General features: G+C 42.4%; 1 protein-coding gene across 1 annotated transcript in view; it reads left to right on the forward strand.

Annotated features, from left to right (window-relative positions):
* Positions 1-19,124, forward strand: part of kcnt2b (potassium sodium-activated channel subfamily T member 2b) — a gene marked incomplete at both ends in the record, with an annotated part of 132,604 nt that overhangs the window by 42,022 nt on the left and 71,458 nt on the right. The window contains 3 exons of the mRNA XM_083780847.1: positions 14,329-14,408; positions 16,955-17,057; positions 18,654-18,716. Coding sequence (XP_083636973.1) covers positions 14,329-14,408; positions 16,955-17,057; positions 18,654-18,716 — 246 coding nt within the window. The remainder of the gene's footprint in view (positions 1-14,328; positions 14,409-16,954; positions 17,058-18,653; positions 18,717-19,124) is intronic.

The raw sequence follows: 19,124 nt of genomic DNA on the forward strand, positions 1-19,124 counted from the left end.
ATCAACTTTTACAAAATATTCTAATTCAGTGGTGGAGCTGTATATGTTCAAATGGCATATTTTCAAATGACCCATTCCCCATTTCTATTCAGATATTGATTTGGTCTTTTCTAGAATGTAGAGGGATGTCCTGTATGTCAAGTTTCAAACCTCCCAGAGATTCCATTGTGAATCTACATGAGTTGATATGCCTCGTATTGTATTATTAAAAAGAAAACTGAAATATATCGGAAAAAACATCTTCCAAATTCAGGCTTCATACTAGTATAGTAGTTTGGAGCATGGGGAATATGATTATAATGAAATATCGTCCCCGGTCCTTAATCAACTGGGGTGTATTCTAAAAAAAGAATCGTCCCCAAAAGTTGCATAAACAAACTTATGGATACAGTACAGTGGTCATTTAGGACACACATTGATACATTTAATTCTTATATTCCTCTCTCTCCAATGTTGTCCAACTCAAGCCATGGACAAAGAACGGCTTCAACTGATCCTCCAATTGTTCGCAGAGGACAGCGATGAAGAAGATTTCCCTGGATTTCCAGCCTCAGGTATGGAAGAAGATAGTATTATTAAAAAGAAAACTGATTCTTGGACCCAGTCAGAGTTCAGAATGTAAATCAGTGTAGAATTATGTGCAGGATGTCATATGCAAGATGTGAGAGGACTTAACAAACGTATGGATACGGTACAGTGGTCATTTAGGACACACGTTGATACATTTAATTCTTATATTCCTCTCTCTCCAATGTGGTCCAACTCAAGCCATGGACAAAGAACGGCTTCAACTGATCCTCCAATTGTTCGCAGAGGACAGCGATGAAGAAGATTTCCCTGGATTTCCAGCCTCAGGTATGGAAGAAGATGGTATTATTAAAAAAGAAAACTGATTCTTGGACCCAGTCAGAGTTCAGAATGTAAATCAGTGTAGAATTATGTGCAGGATGTCATATGCAAGATGTGAGAGGACTTAACAAACGTATGGATACGGTACAGTGGTCATTTAGGACACACGTTGATACATTTAATTCTTATATTCCTCTCTCTCCAATGTGGTCCAACTCAAGCCATGGACAAAGAACGGCTTCAACTGATCCTCCAATTGTTCGCAGAGGACAGCGATGAAGAAGATTTCCCTGGATTTCCAGCCTCAGGTATGGAAGAAGATGGTATTATTAAAAAAGAAAACTGATTCTTGGACCCAGTCAGAGTTCAGAATGTAAATCAGTGTAGAATTATGTGCAGGATGTCATATGCAAGATGTGAGAGGACTTAATTTAATTGTTAATTTAATACTCCCCCTCAGACTTATGCCAGTGTGCCAGTGATCACCCTCCCCTGTGCCAATGTTGGCACCAGTGCCTAAGGTTGCCTACCCCTGGTCTAACGTCTTATCTTTGCACTTGCAGACCAGTACAGCTCCATGTCTGACTCGGACCTGGTGACGAGTGGGGGACCATCCAGCAGGGGCACTGAGCACCTGGCCCCACCTTCTCCACTGGTGGAGGTGCTCTGCCATTCCAAGGTGAAAGATCGCACGCACGTCATCACAGAGGTTACTCAGGTACATACGTGGAAGAGAACATCTGGCCTCAGTCTCTACTGTGTCTCAGTGGTTTGTATAGCCTACTGCAGGTGTAGAATTGACCAATATCTAACAACTTAAACCCTTTATACTTGGTTGATCGGCGTTGCTCACCCAGGCCACTCCTGTTTTTGCTCTTCGTTAAATCCCTTCACTGAAAATTGCTGATTTACAAGTTCAAGTTCACGCAAAAATAGCAGATCCACAAGCTCACAATGCGTAACTACTGGAGTGTTTGTAAATGGTATTCCTTTACATTTCAGATACCTAGTCCTTGCCCCTCAACATCAGTGGATGACCATCAGATGCCTAGTCCCTCAACATCAGTGGATGACCAATTAATCAGCAGCCCTCTGCAGATACCAGTAGTTGGGCATGTGGAATCACTCCCTCAGGTATGAGCAGTCGTCCTTAATATTTGTTATCAATGTTACTTGATTGAATTTGGTTTGAAAGAACGGAAATGAACTAAGTCTAGTACTGTGTAGAACAGTGCTTTTCAAAATGTGCTTGACGTCGCAATGATGTCGAGGATTCCCCAGATGATTAACGTGCAACATCTCACTCAACAATAAACTAACTTACAGTATACAGTAAGTGTATACAAGGAATAGGTTTTGAACGGAATATTTATAAGAGTGAATGCTTAAGTTGTGTTCCTATTCTTGGGATAACATTCTGCAAAAATAGCAGATCCACAAGCTCACAATGCAAGTCATTTTAACTACTCTACTTTGATCTGTTCCAGTCATTTCAGATCAGGGTGGCTACACTGAAACTGCATCACGATGAATGCTTTGATCGGCACAAGGCTGCAGAGGAAGAATGCAATGCTATTGAAAGACGGCGTACCTTTAACTTACATCAACGTGCACTGCTGGATCAACAGCTGGCACTTTTGGATCATGTGAGTAATAAAAAAAAGAATGTTAATTATACATCAGTGGATGACCGTTTAATCAGCAGACCTCAGCAGCAACTGGTAGTTGGGCGTGTGGAATCACTCCCTAGGGTAGGACTTTGCTACATGCAAGAATAGCGTAATGAATTGATTAAAAATTAATGCTATGAACAATTTAAAGTTGGCACCACAACATCACTATGGAACGTTGTCATTCCCAGTCGTCCTTAACATTGAATCTGTTATAATGTTACTTGATGGAATTTGGAAACGGAAATTAAGTTTAAAGTTTTGTAGAACACTGCTTCTCAATGTGTCTGGGAGTCCTGACGTCCCAATGACGTTGACTATTCCCCAGATGATTAACAGTAAACTAACTTACAGTATAAGTGTATCCAGGCTGTCTGCTCTTTTCTAAAGTGACAATTTATGCACTTATGGTGACTATACTGTATCAAGTAATGTACATTGCCCAAATTTACTTCTCTTACAGAACAAGAACAATACCTCGGAGGGAACACTCTTGACAGTTAATTCAGATGAATACAGTGATGCTAATTACGTGACCTTAAGCCCAGGGGAAAAGACCTTCACAGTTGGCCCACAGAAGAAAACAACCTTTAACACAAATAATGACTATACCTCAGATGAATCCACCGACGAGACTGAATCTGAATACATGCCTGACATTGAGTCTGAGTCCGAAAAAACAATGAGATCAGAGCATTCAGCAATACTTGAAGTAGCTGGCCCAGGGAAAAAGACCTCCACATTCGTCACAGGGAAGAAAAGGAGATTGACCAGGAACACCGATGAGTCAGACGAACCAAATGAGAGTTGTCCATCAGACTACGGTGAATCTGAATACATACCTGACACTGAGTCGGAGTCCGAAAAAACATTGAGATCAGAGCATTCCGCAATACTTGAAGTAGCTGGCCCAGGGAAAAAGAGCTCCACAGTCAGCACAGGGAAGAGAGAGAGTGAGGCTGTAAACCCAGGGAACAAGAAGAGCTCCACAGTCAGCTCAGAGAAGAAAAGGAGATTGACCAGGAACAACGATGAGTCAGACGAACCAAATGAGAGTTTTCCATCAGACTACGGTGACTCTGAATACATACCTGACACTGATTCGGAGTCCGAAAAAACATTGAGATCAGAGCATTCCGCAATACTTGAAGTAGCTGGCCCAGGGAAAAAGAGCTCCACAGTCGACACAGGGAAGAGAAAGAGTGAGACTGTAAACCCAGGGAACAAGAAGAGCTCCACAGTCAGCTCAGAGAAGAAAAGGAGATTGACCAGGAACAACGATGCCTCAAATGATGAGAGCATCCCCTCAGACTACAATGAAGCTGATGGCATACCAGGCTCTGATTGCAGTGTTTTACTTTTTCCAGACTCGGACTTAGAGCTTTGCCCCCCACTAACTCCAGCAAAACCTGAGTTAGCTATCCGAGGGAAAGAGATCTCCACAGTCAGCCGATGGAAGAAAAGGAGACAGACTGTAAACGCAGCGACAAACAGCTCCACAGTCAACCATGCCTCAGATGATTCACTTGATGAGAGTCTAAAATCAAACTACTATGAATCAACCGATGATGATGACTACAGAGATAAAGATTACACACCTGGCATGGAGGAGAATGACACAGATTCTGAGTTGGAGAACTCACCGACATCAGAGATATTCCCCTTAAATCCTACAATACATTGGTTAGCTGGTTCAGGGAACAAAAACAGCTCCACATTCAGCACAGGGAAGAAAAGGAGACCGACTGTAAACGCAGGGAAAAACAGCTCCACAGTTAGCCCAGGGAAGAAAAGGAGACAGAGTCTAAACGCAGGGAAAAACAGCTCCACAGTTAGCCCAGGGAAGAAAAGGAGACCGACTGTAAACCCAGGGAACAAGAAGAGCTCCACAGTTAGCCCAGGGAAGAAGAGATTGACCAAGAACAACGATGCCTCGGATGAATCAACCGATGAGTGCACCCCAATTAATGTACTGCCTCCCTCAAATACTGAAGGCCGCCGAGTGTATGACAAGAGGAACTACTGCCTTTTTTGTCATAAGGCAACATCAAAAATCGCCCGACACCTTGACACTGTCCACAAAAATGAAGTGGAGGTTGCAAAGGCAATGTATCACCCAAAAGGTTCTAAAGAAAGACGGAAGCGGCTGAGCATCCTAAGGAACAGAGGAAACTTTGTCCACAATAACGATGTGGTGAGAAATGGGACAGGACATCTTGCTGCACGTTACCGACCACAAAGGAATAAACCGGGTAAAGATTTTATTTACTGTGTTCATTGTCAAGGTCTTTACTCAAAGAAAACATTATGGAAACATGTAAAAATCTGTCCAGTGAAGGCAAGAGATGAAACACCCCATGTTGGAAGACAAAGATCCCTTTGTGCTGTTAACACACCTGTTGGAATGGACATCAGTGAAGGTCTAAAGAATATTCTTGCTAGAATGCACTTTGATGAAGTGGCACACTTAATCCAGAATGACAAGTGCATCCTACAGCTGGGACAATATATGTTCAACAAATTGAAGAAAAGTAATTCCAATAATGGTTACTACATAAGGGCGAGAATGAGAGAAGTTGGAAGAGTGCTTCTTGAGGCGAAAAAGATTTCTCCTCTGAAGAAGATAGAGGAATTCTTCATTCCCAAACACTTCATGCTTGTTGTGTCTTCTACGAAATCAGCAGCTGAATACAACCACAAAGACGACGTCTATGGAATCCCATCATTAGCGCTAAAGGTTGGCTACAGCCTAAAGAAACTGAGCTGTATTGTTGAGAGCAACGCCATGATGGTAAACGATGACGTCACAGCTGAACAAGCACGAAAGTATAGACAGATACATACCACAAGATGGGAAGAATACATCTCTGCTGGAGCACTACGCACGCTTAGGGAGAATAAGATGAATATGCCACAGATTTTGCCATTTGCAGAAGACGTGAAAAAGTTGAACTTCTCCATGGAAAATGATCTACACATTTACCAGAAAATGCTATCAATCAACCCTAACCCACAGAACTACGCTGCTCTGGCTAAGGTCACCCTTGGTTTGGCAATCACGTTCAACAGGAGAAGAGAAGGAGAAGTTTCCCTAATGACACTGGATGGTTTCATGTCACGAAACAAGTCGAAGTTGAATGAAGACGTGGCCATAATCTTGACTCCATTCGAAAGGAAAATGTGTGATATCTTCGCAAGAGTTGAGATCAGAGGGAAAAAGGACAGAACGGTCCCTGTCCTGTTAAAGCCATCACTGGTGAATGCAATGGAGCTGTTGATTAAAATGCGTGTGACATGTGAAGTGCCCACTGAAAACGCATTCATGTTCGCAAGACCAAAAGCCTTATCTGCATACAGAGGTGGAGATTGCTTGAGGCAATATGCAAACATCTGTGGTGCCAAAAACCCTGAATCCTTGACCTCAACAAAACTGCGAAAACACATTGCAACAATGTCTCAAGTATTGAACTTGGAAGAAAATGAGTGTGACCAACTTGCCGACTTCTTGGGCCATGACATCAGAGTCCATAGACAATACTACCGCCTACCATCAGGAACTCTCCAGCTTGCGAGGATGAGCAAGGTTCTCCTTGCTATGGAAAAGGGCAATCTGGCACAGTACAAAGGCATGGCATTGGATGACATCGAAATTGACCTAGAAGGTTTGGCCATACTTTGATCGATATTATTTCTACTGTTTATTTTGTCTACTGTGTTTTTACTATACTAGAGTCTGTTTTAAGTTATCTTTTGCTATACTGATTCAGATTTTATTCTCCTTCACATATTAAAAGTTTATTTCTACAATTGTTTTGTGCTTTATCAGAGACAGTGGAACCCTTGGAAGGGGACAGCTCAGGTGATGAAGGGGAATCTGACGTTACTCCTGGCACAAGTAAAGGGGAAAAAAAGAAAAAAAAGAAAAAAAACACATCTTCAGAACCAGGTAAAACAAATGATTATAATTGGTGTCTTTCCATTGGTTTATCTAGATCGTAGAAGATGATCGCACTTCTAGATTAGCCAAAGAGACAGTCCAAGGCCATGATATTCTGCTAATTTAATTTGCTTCTGTTAAAAGGATAGTTCACCCCCAAAAGGTTAAGTTTTTCCTATTGATTACTGACCTTATGGAGACTTGAACTTCATGGGTTTTGGTTTTGTCACATTCCTAAGCCAATAATTTGATGATGGTCAGATTTGGTCATAGTGGTTCCCTATGGAGACACAAAGGAGACACTTCGTGTATCCATACAAAGGAGACTCTTTGTGTCTCCATAGGGATATACTGCTGTTCATCAAATTACATCCATATAATTGGTAGGGGGGAAAAAGTCATTTTGGGGGGTGAACTATCCCTTAAGTTCTACTTTTCTGCTTCCTCAGAGAAAGTGCAAGTGGAGGATGGTGTTCTTCAGGATGGTGCATCTTCAGCACTTGCTTCTATGCAAGGTTAGAACTAGTAGCATCATTCAACTGAACCTATGATTATTTTGTGTCCATTAGTGCAGGGATTCTCAAACTCTTTTGGGTCAAGGCACCCCTATAAATACTTTTTTCATCCGAGGCTTCCCTATATATTATATACATATTTTTTACTCCCAGTAACCTAATATGGCATATTTTACTATTGTTATTGTAAAATATTATAAGATGGTGAAATCTGAATGTATTGTACTTTATTGAGCAAAACAGATTTGGGTTGTACCTTCAAATTAATTCAAGCAATACCATATTAGCCACAATATTCATGTAAACATGAAATGTTTGAAGTGCAAGAAGTGCAAATTTACTTTCATTCAAGAAATTCTATTCTCCACCAGTTCCTGGCATAATGTTGCGAGAAGATTAGAAGAGATAGTAGTCGTTTTGTGGAACTGACTGAAAATAACTTTGTACTGAAGTGTCAATATAGATTCCAAATATTACCAAAATATGACGCGGCACCCCTGGGCTGTCGCCACGGCACCCCAGTGTGCCCCTCACCCACTTTGAGAACTCCTGCATTAGTGGTATTTTAATTTCTCAACAGAACCAGTGACCAGCACCACAACAAAGGAGGCAAAATCAAGGCGGAGGTGGAGAGCAGAGGAAGTGAAAGCGGTGGAGGACAATATGATGGACTTCATCAAGACCTTCACCGTACCTCCCAAAAAGAGCTGTGATCTTTGCCTTCTAAGTGCACCAGAGGCACTAAAAGATAGGTCCTGGACGGATGTAAAAAACTTTGTCCGAAACCAGATCACAGCATCGAAAAGAAAGGTTAACCCTTAATAAAAAATATTGAATTCTATATCGTTTTTATCGTTGATTTGTCACCTTTACAATGAGGTATAGCTTGGAAGGATCGGGCATTCATGGAATGAGCAGCACTTGTAAAAGTGTTGTTTTTTCCTTATTACTGTGGGAGAGAGCAATCATCCAATCCACTAAGCAACACAAAGCAAGGCTGAATATCATCCATTTGCCATTTTGTCAAAGGTTTGCGGCGCGCAACCCACACATTTAGCAGTGCTGCTCATTCCACGAATGTTTGATCATTACAAGCTATACCTTTACATAAAATACAATATCAATTGGTTTTATTAAAGGGGAGATATAATCGACTAAAGTTACGTTTCTGAACTTTTTGTGGGCAGCCTATTTTAGTTGTTATTCCCCTAAAAGTAAAGTGAAGGGATTTGTATTTTGTGTTCCCCAAAAGGTGCCCTAGCTATTAAGGCACCTCAAGCCCCCCCTTGAAGTAGTGCCACAAACTTTAGGTTGGTTAGACCCAATGCATGACTCAGAGACATCTAACTGATAGAATCTAATCTAATAGAATAGCATAGCTCCTGACAACCATACGTTCATAGGTGACCTTCACCAAGGGAGTCAGAGCAGCGCCTTTTTGATGTCCTGTCATCACCTCGTTCACGACAGATTGTCAAAATTGTCCTTGAATTCAATTGTTTTGACTTGGAGAACATCTTCTTTCTGTTTTACAAGCTAATCTGGTGTACCACATAAGAGAAAATGAATAAAATCAGCCATTCTTTTTAGGGTACCTTTTTGTTAAGTGGTCCCCAATCAACTGGTGTGTATTCTGAAAAATGTCCCCAAAGGTTGCCTAAACAAATACACTTATGCCAATTTTGAGACAGAGGGTTAGTCACTCACCTTCGGCTTGTGACTTCCACACCTCTCAGCCATTGTAAAATACTATGTAATCAACAGCCTCTAGTGGCTAATTACTAAGTATACTAAGATATCGGAGCAAAGATTTCTGTAGTCATCTTATTCTCCTACATTGTCAATTTCCAAACTCTTTGTGCTGCGAGTGTATGAGCGGATTTCAACATGTACCATCATAGGCCTTTTCAGAAGCAGTAGCTGGACTGCAGCAGCACTTTGTTGACATGCATGTTTTCAATCCAGCTTTGTAACTACATTTTATAAAGTCCAATTGGGCTTGCAACCCGGACATGCATGATAATTCCCTCATTCCCCCCACCCAACGTGGTGTTGTCCACAGCTTGTGTATCAAGGCGGCCTGCTGCTTTCTATAGCAATGAGTACAATCTGGAGGCTCTACTACCAAGATTTACTTCCTGTGTTTGAGATTTGAGAAAAGTAGACCACACAAAATGAGATTGTAAGAAGTTTACTTCTTGTTCTTGTAGAGTTTGTGTGAAGGCAATTAGATCCCGAAGTGTGTAGCCTAAGGCAAAGGTCAAAGTGTTATCAAATGCATAGCACTAGTAGTTATTTTTGAACGGTACGTGACATACTTGTGACATGGAAAGTGACAAAACAGAGATGCATTACAGATGACGTCATTGAAAAGTGCAAAACATACCAAGAATATCAAATCCTACACAATGAAACACTACAGTTCAATTAAAGGCAAGGACAAAGGGATGGTATGAATGGATAAAGTACATTGCCCTGTGGTAGTACAGTACAGTACAGTACAGTGGAATATAGTACAGTACACTACAGTTGAGTACAGTACAGTACAGTAGAGCAGCCAGGATATGTCCCCAAAGGTGGCTTAAAGTAGGCTGTGTGTATAGACCAAGGCCCCAAAGGTGACTTCCTGTAGTGTGAAATAAGCCCCGCCCAAGTCCCCAAAAGTATGAATATGAGGGAAAATATGATTGTCCCCAATCTCAGGGTAAAAAATCCTACTTTTGAAAGAAAGCTTAAATCAAAAATATCAAGAGGTATTTGTAAAGTGGGCATCCTCTGAACACCAACAGTGGTCGCAGCTTCACTCTAACCCATTCAGAAAGGGTAGTCCCCGAAAGGGGGGTGTTCTGTCATCCGGTTTTCTGGCGTCCCCAAAAGTAGTTTAATCGCGTATGTGTGTGTGTGTGTGTGTGTGTGTGTGTGTGTGTGTGCGTGCGTGCGTTTGTGCGAGAGTGTGTGTGGAAGAGAGAGAGCGGATTTCTGTCACCATAGCAACAAGGAGGAAACTTGGGTCCCCCCCCTCCCCAGAGTGGTGTGTGTGTGTGTGTGTGTGTGTGTGTGTGTGTGTGTGTGTGTGTGTGTGTGTGTGTGTGTGTGTGTGTGTGTGTGTGTGTGTGTGTGTGTGTTGGGGGGTGGGTTTGTGACTGGACCATGTGAGAATGAGATGCTTGGTTACTGTCATGGTGGGAGTCCTCGGAAGACCCCCTTCTGAGCCAGGAGAATAGACAGCCATCTGTTTTTGTCATCCACGTGTGTGTGTGTGTGTGTGTGTGTGTGTGTGTGTGTGTGTGTGTGTGTGTGTGTGTGTGTGTGTGTGTGTGTGCGCGGGTGCGTGCCGTGCGTGCATGTGTGTGTTTAGAAAAGTTTGTTGGCAGTTGGGACTCGCAGTGGGCCTTCTATATCCTATAATAGTTTTCTGAAAAAACTATAATCACTGGTTCTCAAACCTTTTCATGTCAGACCATGTGACCACATTGGGCCACCAACCTCCATCTCAAAATGTTTGTTCCGGGGAGTCAGGGAGCCCCAGAAGCAAAGATTTGAGGTGAAAATGTTTGCTTAAAAGATTTGCATAGCCATTAGCCAACGTATAAAACATGGTTAAAGTTGTTACACTTTACAGTTGCACAAATTCATCCCAATATAGAAATCATCTAAGCATATCTTGTTGTTTAGCAGAAATGGAAATAAAAATAAATAAATGTAAAGATATTTTAACATATATTTTCGGAAAAGTGAATGGAAAAGGCTACTCGGCTTTCAGGAGGTGTAGTTCCAGACTCTATGTAGCATTTAGGAGGTGTAGTTCCAGACTCTATATAGCATTCAGGAGGTGTAGTTCCAGACTCTATATAGCATTCAGGAGGTGTAGTTCCAGACTCTATATAGCATTCAGGAGGTGTAGTTCCAGACTCTATATAGCTATAGATTTGCTACACGACAAAACCGTTTTAAAGGGGAATTGAAACCCCTGGACTCATTTTGTAGTTTGCTTTAGGGCAGGTTATAAACTATTAAAAACATGGCAGGAAAGAAAGCAATGCAACTGCAGCTAATCAAATGAATAATCAAGTGACCGTGTATGCTATTACGTACATTGGTGTAAACCAGAGGTGTCGAACTCAACTTGGGGCGAGGGCCGCATTGGTCAAAAGGTCACTTGATGGGGGCCACAACCAGTTGCGGACGCATGCTCGATGTCTCAGTCAGTCACTGCTATAATATCTATCTATCTATCTATCTATCTATCTATCTATCTATCTATCTATCTATCTATCTATCTATCTATCTATCTATCTATGTATGTATGCTCAGACCCAGCCAGCCAGCCAGCCAGCAAGCCACACACATAGTGCTCAGACCCAGCCAGCCAGCTAGCCAGCAAGCCACACACATAGTGCTCAGACCCAGCCAGCCAGCAAGCCACACACATATGTAGTGCACAGACCCAGCCAGCCACACACATAGCTCCGTAAGGGAGTGGTTGCACCACTCAAAAAATCTTACAAAAAAAACTGAAGAGGCTACTGGAGATTGGAGAACCTGATTTGGACATGATCTGATGCAGGACAATGTCACTATGACAGAAAGAGAAGATGGGTCTGGCCACATTCATTCACCCCATAATCTCAGTGGAAATTGGGGAATATGTTGTGAAATAAAAAGTCAGAAAACTGGAATGTGGGAAAATGCCTTATTTTTACATTTTCTTAGTTCAAACCATTCCATGATTTCCCCATGCCCACACATCTGTGGGCTCTCTCTCTCTCTCTCTGAACAGAAACAAGTCGCGATGCGGCCCCTCCCCCTTCACTTCACACACACACACACACACACGCACACACACACACACACACACACACACACACACACACACACACACACACACACATGACTTTGTCCCTATAATGTGCACGGGCTATACTGGCACCGTTCCATTTCCTCATATCACGCAAGAGACGCCACACACCAGTATAGAAGAGAGATAGTCACAGGTCACTTACTCACTTGTTGTAACTTGTGGGGGCTATATTGTCTTCCATGAAAAATATTTCGAAGTGACGTTAAACTCTGCATGGCTCATTTCCATGCGTCACAGTCAGGGACCCTGCTGACGATTTGGTCCACTGTTTACCCTCCTATTGCATATATCAGCGCTGCATGATCTCATGCAGATCGGCTATGTTGCCGTTTGTGAGGACACACACATGAGCGCGCGTTATTACGCGGCAGAGCCGCGGGGGAAAATTGTTATTTATAATGTAGTGAAATTGGAAAATAATGCGTGTGAAATGTGTGGCGTGCTACCCTTTTACCACAACGCATTGGAACGGGGATCATCGTAAAGTCGTCTCTCTGACCACAGAGCATGGTGGTCTGTGGCCACCATGAATGGTGTAATAATTCCTATAATAACCAAAATTCAGATGTGTATTTTGTTCTTGTGCATGCATGCATGCATACAGTGTTACCATTGTCGCAAATTCGCAATATTGCTTTGCTCTGGGTGGATCTTTGTTGGTTGTAAAGTGTCTTGAGACTACTTGTTGTGATTTGACACTATAATAAAATTGAATTGAATTGAATTGAATTGAATTGAATTGTGTGTGTGTGTGTGTGTGTGTGTGTGTGTGTGTGTGTGTGTGTGTGTGAGGGTGTGTGTGTGTGTGTGTGTGTGTGTGTGTGTGTGTGTGCGCAGTGTGTGTGTCACACAATGATGACCAAAGATAGGAAAAGGAGAAAGAGCAGTAATTATGGACTCTCATGTTGAGATGAACATCAGAGGGAAGTAATTTGTTGGTCTATATTTAATCAGTGGAGATAACGAGACTTGACTGCAGCTGTCTGGGGCCGTGGGGCTGCCACCAGACAAACAGGAGAGCACCATTTCCTCCAAAAAGCCATTAGTCTAATTTAGCGGTGTTCAAATAATCATTATCACCTTCTTTGTGTCCAGTAATCTTTGGTATATTCCCCCCCGTTGCCTGCTTGCTGCTGCCTTGGCAGCAACACGTTCCATTTCCCAGGCCCTCTTCTCTCCTTGTTCTGTCCCTCCACTCCCTCCCTCTACTGTACATGCACTGTACCTCTACTGTACATCCACTGTACACATGCTTTGTATGCGCCAGCGGCGTTTCCTCTAACCCTGTGGTTCTCAACCTGTTCAGGCCGTGACCCCCCCCCCCCCAAAATAATCATAATTATGTGAACTGGGGGACACTTTTTTTCCCTCATGTACTATTTGACAATTTGGCGAATGTTTGACCAGTTTTCATAGCATAGTTTGTTGATTACTTTTGATGCAGTAATCATATTCTTTGAGTGGTGCAGCCGCTCCAACTATACCAGCTATGTCTGTCCATCCCTGTGTATGTATGTCAGAGTACAGTAAAGCCCAGTACAGTACAGTACTGGAGCACAGTAAAGTACAGTACAGTGCATTACAATACAGTACAGAGTACAGTACAGAGTACAGAGTACAGTACAGTACGAGTGCAGTACAGTACAAGTGCAGTACAGTATGAGTACAGTACGAGTACAGTACCAGTGCAGTACAGTATGTGTAGCCTACATTATGCATATAGTACAGTACAGTATGAATACCGTACAGTACGAATACAGTACAGTATGTGTAGCCTGCATTATGCATACAGTACAGTACAGTACAGTATGTGTAGCCTGCATTATGCATACAGTACAGTACAGTATGAATACCGTACAGTATGAATACAGTACAGTACGAGTATGGTACGAGCACAGTACAGAGTGTAGTACATTACGCGTACAGTACAGTATAGTATGCTCACAGTAGAGTAGAGTACAGCACACATACAGTACAGTAAGAGTACAGTACGTGTAGTAGAGTAGAGTACAGTACCCAGTACAGTACAGTACAGTACAGTACAGTACAGTACAGTACAGTACAGTACAGTACAGTACAGTACAGTACAGTACAGTACAGTACAGTACGAGTAGTACTGGAGTTCAGTACAGTAACTATAACATAACAGTATAGTTGCAACGCTCAGTTCACACAGTGTGATTTTGTTCTCTTTTTTTGAGGTATTAAAAGTATTAAAAGTCCTTAAATTGTCACTTCACCGTGACAATTTTTGGGGTCCCCCCAAAACACGTGGGGTCCCCCCCAAAACACGTGGGGTCCCCCCCAAACACGTGGGGTCCCCCCAAAACACGTGGGGTCCCCCCAAAACACGTGGGGTCCCCCCAAAACACGTGGGGTCCCCCCAAAACACGTGGGGTCCCCCCACCCACAGGTTGAGAACCACTGCTCTAACCCCTTCTTTCTCTCTCTCTCTCTCTCTCTCTCTCTGTCTCTTTATATTGTGTATTTTTCCAGGGTGCAGGTAGAGTTCTATGTGAATGAAAACACTTTCAAGGAGCGCCTCAAGCTCTTCTTCATCAAAAACCAAAGATCCAGTGAGTTATCTGTTGCGTTTGAGGCTTCCTTCCGTCCTCCGTGTCTCATTGTTTGGGGCGCCCGCTCCGTTCTGTGGGGTTTATTACGGGTTTCCTTTTTTATCCTTTTTTTATCAGCAGATTTGTTTTTAGTTTTTTTAGTTTTTTTTTTCTTTTGAGTGTTGGCTGTTTGTTTCAGTGTGTGCCTTGCTTTCCCTCAACCTTTTCCATGCATTCTGTTTATTCTATTCGTCTTGTTGTCCAAACTCTGTGGCCCCTTTTCCACCAGGAAAGTCCATGAGCCAGAGCCACACAATTGAAACCTATATAAACCTATATTGATCCTATAAATTGTTTATAGGATCAATATAAGAAAATTAATATATGATATGATACTTCTCCACAGGAGAAGCTTTTTCATATTTATCAAACATTTAGTTATTTAGTAGATAGGTGAATAGGTAATAATGTAGCTTAATTAATCGTTATCACCATGAAACGTCATGGCAATGTTTTATTGTATTAATGAGTTTATAGGAAAATATGCAAAGAATTGAAAATATGAAAAGGCTACTACTGTGGAAGGGTTATCATATATTAATTTACTTGACCCTATAACAATTTTATATAGGTTATGGTTTTTTTGCCCACTCAATTCATAATTAACGTCCCAATTTTGGGGCTCTGGCTCATGGACTTAAGAACCGGGGCGATTCAACCCAGGTGGAAAAGGGGCCTGTGTGGCTGTTCTGTGTTTGCGTTGGAGATCTGTTGGTGTTAGGAGTAGGGCCGGGACTAATTGCGATTAATTTAGATTAATTAACTACAGAAAAAATTGCGATTAATTACAGATAAATTAATCACACCTTTTTTTTCACCGCGGAACGTTTCTCACTGGGCGCTTTTCTATAGTACTGAAAACTGGAAATAATAAAAAGTCACCCCATTTTGTGTTGCCTAGAACTGGAGGTCTGACAAAAAACAGTAACAATATGAAGTAAGTACAGCTTTGTGATGTCACTGAGATGTACTTGTTACTGTTACAATTCTTTTCTCAGACCTCCAGTTCTAGGCAACACAGAATGGGGTGACTTTTTATTATTATTTCCACAACAGGTATATTAATGACAATAAAATGTTGAAAATGAGTGGTATCCTGTAGTCACTATTCGTTGATTCACTGGGATACCAAAAAACATAAAAAAAAGGTTTCTCGCTGTTCTCGGGTTGAATATTGATACGCGATTAAAATGCGATTAATCTAGATTAATTAATCGCAAAGCCTCTGATTAATTAGATTATTTTTTTTAATCGAGTCCCAGCTCTAGTTAGGAGACATGAAAACACATCCTGTCAGCTGTATAAAATACAGACTTTAAATTATAAATAACAATGATAATAATAACAATACAATAATATTACCGAATCAAAAAAATCTTATGGTCATTTTCTTTGTAGGTTGGCTATAGGTAATATCCAGCTGTTTCTCTCGGAAATGAACTGGATGTGAAAATTGCACCGTCATCGCCTCCACGTTATCAGATTTAGAAAAAATGCATTTGTCTTGGATTCTTTTTTCCCAGAAGAGTCTTAGCTGAAAGAATTAAAATGTATTTACCCGGCCCAGGCCGTAGCGTAACGGTCTGGGCACCGGACTGGTGATCCAGTCGCGGTGTGCCGCGGGTTCGACTCCCGGACCCGACACGGCCTTTACCGCATGTCATCCCCCCATCTCTCTCCCGTTTCCTGTCAGCCTACTTTCTATCCCTTAAAAAATCAATAAAGGCGTAAGCCGCAAAAAAATATCTTAAAAAAAAAAAAAACTTAGTCGTTATTGATTCCTCCCCACATTGTCACTGCAGTGAGGAGCCCCCACTGGGAGGACATGCTTCTGTCCTCCTCCTCCCTGCCACCAGGTGCCGGCCCTCAGCCCGTAGGAGTACAAAATAATGCACCCCCCCTGCCTGACTTCCCTCCTCTGAACACGGGCCAATTATTCTGTTCGTATATATACGCTCGACAAATGCAATGCGGTGGATTCGAACCTCCAGACTCAGCAGTGCAGGTTCACTTTAACCACTGCGCCAATCTACAATTAATTAAATCTATCAAACGGTCCCTAACCTTAACTAATATTAATGAATTCAACTTCACCAAAACATTCTAACATTGCATATATAACTTTAATATTACCATACCTAAAAAGTTGAATCTAAGCTTACCACAATCAGCTAAACAGCTATTGCCCCCGACCAATCAATGCCATGTGTGTGTTTAGGGGCGGCGGTGGCTCAGGGGTAGAGTGCCTGGATGGTAACCGTAAGGTTGCCAGTTCGAACCCGGGCTCCCCCAGAGTTACTGTCGAAGTGTCCTTGAGCAAGACACTGAACCCCTAATTGCTCCCGATGTGCTAGTTGGTGCCTTGCATGGTTTCCGCTGCCATCGGTGTATGAATGGGTGAATGTAATGCACAATCTCTGTAAAGCGCCTTGGATAAAGGCGCTATATAAATGCACCATTTACCATTTAGTTTGACCCAGGTGTGCTCTCCTCTTTCTGCGTCGCAGGTCTCCGTGTGCGAATGTTCAACTTTGCACTGAAAGTGCTCAGCTGTCTCCTCTACATCGTCAGAGTTCTGTTGGACAACCCACAGCAGCAGAGACACGAATGGTGAGCCAAAGACCATCATGACATGAAATAAAGTCAGGAAATGTGGTGGCGCGATAGCAGCGATAGCAGCGGTAGCGATAGCAGCGATAGCAGCGATAGCAGCGGTAGCGATAGCAGCGATAGCAGCGATAGCGCGATAGCGCGATAGCAGCGGCGTCTTTGTCTTTACAGTATCAGTGCTCAATAAGTTGAGATCACCCAGGAAATACGTTGTTGTCGCCACGCATCGTGAGCTTGTAGATCTGCTATTTTCAAATGGGCTAAATATATATAGGGATAATAGTAATAATAATAGAAAAGATACAAGACATTTTTAGAATCTGATCTCAGGTCAAAATGGGTTAAGTAAAGTACTTGAGTACATGTCACAGGTAGTATAACCACTATAAGTAAAGTACTTGAGTACATGTCACAGGTAGTACAAAGTACTTGAGTACATGTCACAGGTAGTATAAAGTACTTGAGTACATGTCCCAGGTAGTATAAAGTACTTGAGTACATGTCCCAGGTAGTATAAAGTACTTGAGTACATGTCACAGGTAGTATAAAGTACTTGAGTACATGTCACAGGTAGTATAAAGTACTTGAGTACATGTCACAGGTAGTATAAAGTACTTGAGTACATGTCACATGTAGTATAAAGTACTTGAGTACATGTCACAGGTAGTATAAAGTACTTGAGTACATGTCCCAGTTAGTATAAAGTACTTGAGGACATGTCACAGGTAGTATAAAGTACTTGAGTACATGTCCCAGTTAGTATAAAGTACTTGAGTACATGTCACAGGTAGTATAAAGTACTTGAGTACATGTCACAGGTAGTATAAAGTACTTGAGTACATGTCACAGGTAGTATAAAGTACTTGAGTACATGTCACAGGTAGTATAAAGTACTTGAGTACATGTCACAGGTAGTATAAAGTACTTGAGTACATGTCACAGGTAGTATAAAGTACTTGAGTAGTAGTAGTAGGTAGTATAACCACTATTAAATAAACCATCTTTAGCTTGCGCTGATTGTTCAGCTGCTATATAATAATAACCCCTACGGAAGATACTACCAAACTGACCAATAAGGGAAAGCTCTGCTCCCTGCAAGGCTGCTTATCACTCCCCTCACCCAGGGCAAATATAGACTGGGTATGTGACAGTATAGTTTAAATGCACGCACGCATGCACGCACACACACACAGTGGAGGGAACCATCTACAAGCTCACAACCCCTCGCAATGTGAGGCGTTGTGAGCTTATAGATCTGCTAAACTTTTCACAATGTGTAGCCTATCTGTGGAACAGAGTCAAACTAAATGTATGCCTCAACTCAAAATGTGATTTTTTTTTTTCAAATATTATTTTGGAGGTTGTCCCCTGTTCAAATATGATAATTTTCTTTGGGAGGGGCCTGAGGGGTCACCTGTTATTGTGATTATTTTTGTGAAGCACTGGTTCAGAGGATGGGGTCAGTCCTGTGTGAGGTGATGGTCATTTTCTTTCCGACGTCTTCACTGGAGAGGACGTTGTTCTCACACATGTTTCTCTTTCTGCGTTGCACCCCCCCCCTCCCCCTCCCCCCCCCCCCCCCCCTCCCCCCCCCAGCGTGGACGGAGTAAACTGCACCAAACAGAACGCCTCTGGCCGCGCCTGGAGCGAGTTTGATTGGTAAGAAGCACATGCAGTATGCAGGCGTCTAATTAAGCCATTAAGACCGTGTCATTTTAGATTTGAGCTATATGTCACCTCTGTCGGGTGGAAACTTGCGAATACCTGCACCGCTGCCCGCAAGTCAGCCCCTGCCCGCAAATTACGGGTTGGGCAGCTTGCACTGTCCCTAAATGGTATTTTGGTGCCGCGTTACCTGCTATCCACTATGCCGACAGTCCGACACCGTTATTTGCGTAATAAGGTGTGGCCGCCATGGGCACGCCTTCCCCCAAATTGCTATTTTGGCCACACACATTTGGGAAAGTGCATAGCGGGGGTTTAAAAGCACACGTAAGCCATAATGCCAAATCTGTTTGGTATAGCGCGACGTGCCTGTAATGGAGATGTCCGGAGTCAGGCTGCTTC

Source organism: Protomyctophum parallelum (genome assembly GCF_964188405.1).
Source record: "Protomyctophum parallelum genome assembly, chromosome: 13".
Classification (NCBI taxonomy): domain Eukaryota; kingdom Metazoa; phylum Chordata; class Actinopteri; order Myctophiformes; family Myctophidae; genus Protomyctophum; species Protomyctophum parallelum.